Source organism: Acipenser ruthenus, unplaced genomic scaffold, assembly GCF_902713425.1.
Source record: "Acipenser ruthenus unplaced genomic scaffold, fAciRut3.2 maternal haplotype, whole genome shotgun sequence".
NCBI lineage: Eukaryota > Metazoa > Chordata > Actinopteri > Acipenseriformes > Acipenseridae > Acipenser > Acipenser ruthenus.
The window spans coordinates 20,001-24,275 of NW_026707572.1; the positions used below are offsets into that span (position 1 = coordinate 20,001).

Sequence of the window (4,275 nt, forward strand, 5' to 3'; positions counted from 1 at the left end):
TAGGTTCAGGGCGTGCAACTGGAGCGGGAGATGAGCCTGGCAGCCAATCGGAGCCTGGCTGAGCAGAACCTGAAGCTCCGCCCCCAGCTGCAGGAGAGGAAGGAGAGGCTGAGTGAGAGATACAGGGAGCTGCAGAGACTGGAGACAGACTGCAGGGGGCGCTGTGAGGAGCTGGGTAAGAGGCACAGGGTGGAGATCACTGCTGTTCTAGTTATCAGAGAGGTGCAGGGGGCTGCAGAGACTGCAGGGGGCGCCGTGAGGAGCTGGGTAAGAGACACAGGGTGGAGATCACTGCTGTTATAGTTATCAGAGAGGTGCAGGGAGTGCAGGGGGCGCTGTGAGGAGCTGGGTAAGAGACACAGGGTGGAGATCACTGCTGTTCTAGTTATCAGAGAGGTGCAGGGAGCTGCACAGACTGCAGGGGGCGCTGAGAGGAGCTGGGTAAGAGACACAGGGTGGAGATCACTGCTGTTCTAGTTATCAGAGAGGTGCAGGGGGCTGCACAGACTGCAGGGGGCACTGTGAGGAGCTGGGTAAGAGACACAGGGTGGAGATCACTGCTGTTCTAGTTATCAGAGAGGTGCAGGGAGCTGCACAGACTGCAGGGGACGCTGTGAGGAGCTGGGTAAGAGACACAGGGTGGAGATCACTGCTGTTCTAGTTATCAGAGAGGTGCAGGGAGCTGCAGAGACTGCAGGGGGCGCTGTGAGGAGCTGGGTAAGAGACACAGGGTGGAGATCACTGCTGTTCTAGTTATCAGAGAGGTGCAGGGAGCTGCACAGACTGCAGGGGGCGCTGAGAGGAGCTGGGTAAGAGACACAGGGTGGAGATCACTGCTGTTCTAGTTATCAGAGAGGTGCAGGGAGCTGCACAGACTGCAGGGGGCGCTGTGAGGAGCTGGGTAAGAGACACAGGGTGGAGATCACTGCTGTTCTAGTTATCAGAGAGGTGCAGGGAGCTGCACAGACTGCAGGGGGCGCTGTGAGGAGCTGGGTAAGAGGCACAGGGTGGAGATCACTGCTGTTCTAGTTATCAGAGAGGTGCAGGGGGCGCTGTGAGGAGAATGAAAGACACAATTTGGTTAAGCAGAGAGACACAGTCAGTTTGGGCATTATTGCTATTATTATTATTATTATTATTATTATTATTATTATTAATCATATTATTATTATTATTATTAGACAGAGAGACAGATACACATCTTAAGGAGGGTGGAGTCTGTCGTATTATTATTATTATTATTATTATTATTATTATTATTGTTATTAATAGACAGAAAGAGGTACAGGGAGCTGCAACAGCTACAATCAGACTGCAGGGGGCGCTGCAAGGGTCTTGTGTGGGTATTGTTATTGTTATTATTATTATGACTGGGAATGAGACTCCTGCTGCACAGCAGTGTGATCCAGTCCTGGTTTCACTGGGAGTTTAATAATAAGACACACCTGAGATGGTTACCGCTATAATGATGTGTGTCTGTCTGTGTGTGTGTGTGTGTGTGTGTATTATTGCTCTTGTAATCTCCTCTCTCTCTCTCTCTCTCTCTCTCTCTCTCTCTCTCTCTCTCTCTCTCTCTCTCTCTCTCCTCAGACAGTAAACTCAGCTCCTTCAGTCCAGACTTGCTGCTGTCTTTGTTGCAGACAGAGGGCGCCAAAATCGAGGAAGAATCGGAGGTGAGGATCTGAACTCTCTCCCTCCCCCCTCTCTCCCCTCTGCTTATCAGATTCCCATTACACTCTTCACTGGCATTTCATACCCTGCGCTGGTTGTAATTAATCTTTCTCCTCCCTCTCTCTCTCCTCTCTCTCTCCCTCTCCCTCTCCCCTCCCCATCCCCTCCCCCTCCTCTCCTCTCTCCCCCTCCTCTCCTCTCCTCCTCTCCCCTCCTCCTCTCCCCCTCCTCTCTCCCCTCCCCTTCCCTCCTCTCCTCTCTCCTCTCTCTCCCCTCCCCCCTCTCCTCTCGTCTCTCCTCTCTCTCCTCTCCCCCTCCTCTCTCCCCTCCCCTCCCCTTCCCTCTCTCTTCCCTCCCCTCCTCTCCTCTCCTCTCTCCTCTCCCCTTTCTCCTCTCCTCTACCTTCTCCCTCCCCTCTCCTCTCCTGCTCTCCCCCTCCCCTCCTCTCTCTCCCCTCCTCTCCCCTCCCCTTCCCCTCCCCTCCTCTCTTCCCCTCCCCTCCTCTCCTCTCCCTCTCCTCCTCTCTCCTCCTCTCCCCTCTCCCCTCCTCCTCCCCTCCTCTCTCTCCTCTCCTCTCCCCTCCCCTTCCCCTCCCCTCCTCTCCTCTCCCCCTCCTCTCCTCCCCTCTCCCCTCCTCCTCCCCTCCTCTCTCTCCCCTCTCCCCCTCGTCTCCTCCTCTCTCCCCCCCTCTCCCTCTCCCCTCCTCCTCTCCTCTCCTCCTCTCCCTCTCCACCCCTCCTCTCCCCCTCCTCTCCCCCCCTCTCCCCTCCTCCTCCCCTCCTCCTCCCCCCCTCTCCCCCTCCTCTCCTCCTCTCTCCCCCCCCCTCCCCTCCTCCCCTCCTCCCCTCCTCCCCTCCTCTCCTCTCCAGTCTCTTGCAGAGCAGTTTCTGGAGGGCTCGGTCTCTCTCGACAGTTTTCTCGATCTCTTCTTCGCCAAGCGCTCGCTGGCTCACAAGCGGAGAGTCCGAATCGAGAAGATGCAGGAGGAGCTGAAGAACCGAGCCTCGGCGTTACCAAGGCAACCCCCTGAGCAACCAGCGCCACGGCAACAGGAACAGCCGCAGCAGCAGCAGCAGCAGCAGCCACCGCAAATCATACAGCAGCAACCCTGGCCACAAAACCCTCCGAACGCAGTTCCTCCACCTTCCCAGCATGCCCCCCTGCCCTACAGCCCCTCCCCCCTCGCCCCCCAGGGCCCGACAGCCTACGGCCACTTCAGCCCGGTACACTTCCCACAGCAGCCTGGGCCCCTGGTGATGCAGCCCCCCAGCCACGGCGCACCTCCCTACGGCCCGCCCTACCCTCGAGCCCCAGGCTTCCCCCCGTCCGCGGGCCCGGGTGCTTATTTGGGGCCGAGGGCTCCCTCTCAGTGCCCGTACCCCCTCCAGCCCTCCTTCCCCGGCGGGCCCCCCCAGAACGGAGCCCCCTATCCTACCCAGAGCTACGTCTTCCCTCAGCAGCCCAGTTCGAGGCCCCAGTACAGGCCTGGGTACGGAATGCCTCAGCCTTACTCTTAAAGATCAATCTCCGTATCAGTTTATCAGAAGTGAAGTCATTGTAGCTTTAAAACACAAATTGATTATTTTCCGGGTGTCCCAAACAGGGTTAGAAACTCACACCAGCCCTGCTGCTGCTGCACCCAGTCCTGGGGTTCAGAACTGAATAAGTAGCTTCATTTCTCATGTACGAAATACACTAATACATCAACAGGGCTGGTAATAAGACTCCTATTGAATTACATTGTAACTGCAGTTTAATATCACCAGACTGGACTGGAATTACATTGCAGGGCTGGTAATTAGACTCCTGTTCCACAGCAGTGTGATCCAGTCCAGGTTTTACTACCAGCTTGATCAGCCCCAGTGTGTCTAGCTAACAAGCTCAGGTGTGTCTTATTATTAAACTCCTAGTGAAACCAGGACTGGATCACACTGCTGTGCAGCGGGAGTCTCATTCCCAGCCCTGAACCCTAAATACAGGATCCCTAATTGTGTTTTTTTTTTTTCATTTTAACACCTGGTATCCGGTGCCTCACTGGGGTACAGGAAGCTCTCAGTTTGTGAGCCTCGTTCTCGGTGAATCTGTCTCTCCCGCTCCTGTGCAGGTGGAGTTCTCTGCTGCGCTGTGACGCTGAGTGCCGGGAGTTTGAAGGAATTCTTTAGCTTGCTGTGCGACCGAAGCTGGAAGTCTTAGAAAGCAGTTTCACTGTTTGTTTGTTTTTAGCTTATCCCAAATAAACAAATGAATTTATTATTGAATTTATTATATATTATTTATTATTATTATTATTATTATTATTTTGGGGTGTTTTTTGAAGCTGATTTTTTTTTAAGTAAGTATTTATTTTATATAGGGCTTTTCACACAAACTGAGAGAGAGAGAGAGAGAGAGAGAGAGAGAGAGAGAGAGAGAGAGAGAGAGAGAGACCACAAGCCCATCACAAGGTTACAACAGAGAGAGTGAGAAGGATGGGAAGAGACGGAGGGTGAAAGTAGGAAGGAGAAGGGAGAGTGAAAGGGAGGGTGAAAGAGAAGGGAGGGTGGAAGAGGGAAGGAGAAAGGGAGGGTGAAAAGAGGGGAGGGAGAAAGGGAGGGTGAAAGAGAA

The 4,275-nt window shown here is 54.2% G+C and overlaps 1 protein-coding gene across 2 annotated transcripts in view; it reads left to right on the top strand.

Annotated features, from left to right (window-relative positions):
* The window catches only part of vps37c (VPS37C subunit of ESCRT-I), a 9,393-nt gene extending 5,464 nt beyond the window's left edge, over positions 1-3,929 (top strand). For both annotated transcript variants that reach the window (XM_059019041.1, XM_059019040.1), the window contains exons 3-5: positions 4-175; positions 1,591-1,673; positions 2,541-3,929. In XM_059019041.1, the coding sequence (XP_058875024.1) occupies positions 4-175; positions 1,591-1,673; positions 2,541-3,188 (903 nt within the window). In that variant the 3' untranslated portion in view covers positions 3,189-3,929. The remainder of the gene's footprint in view (positions 1-3; positions 176-1,590; positions 1,674-2,540) is intronic.
* The last annotated feature ends 346 nt before the right edge of the window (positions 3,930-4,275 follow it).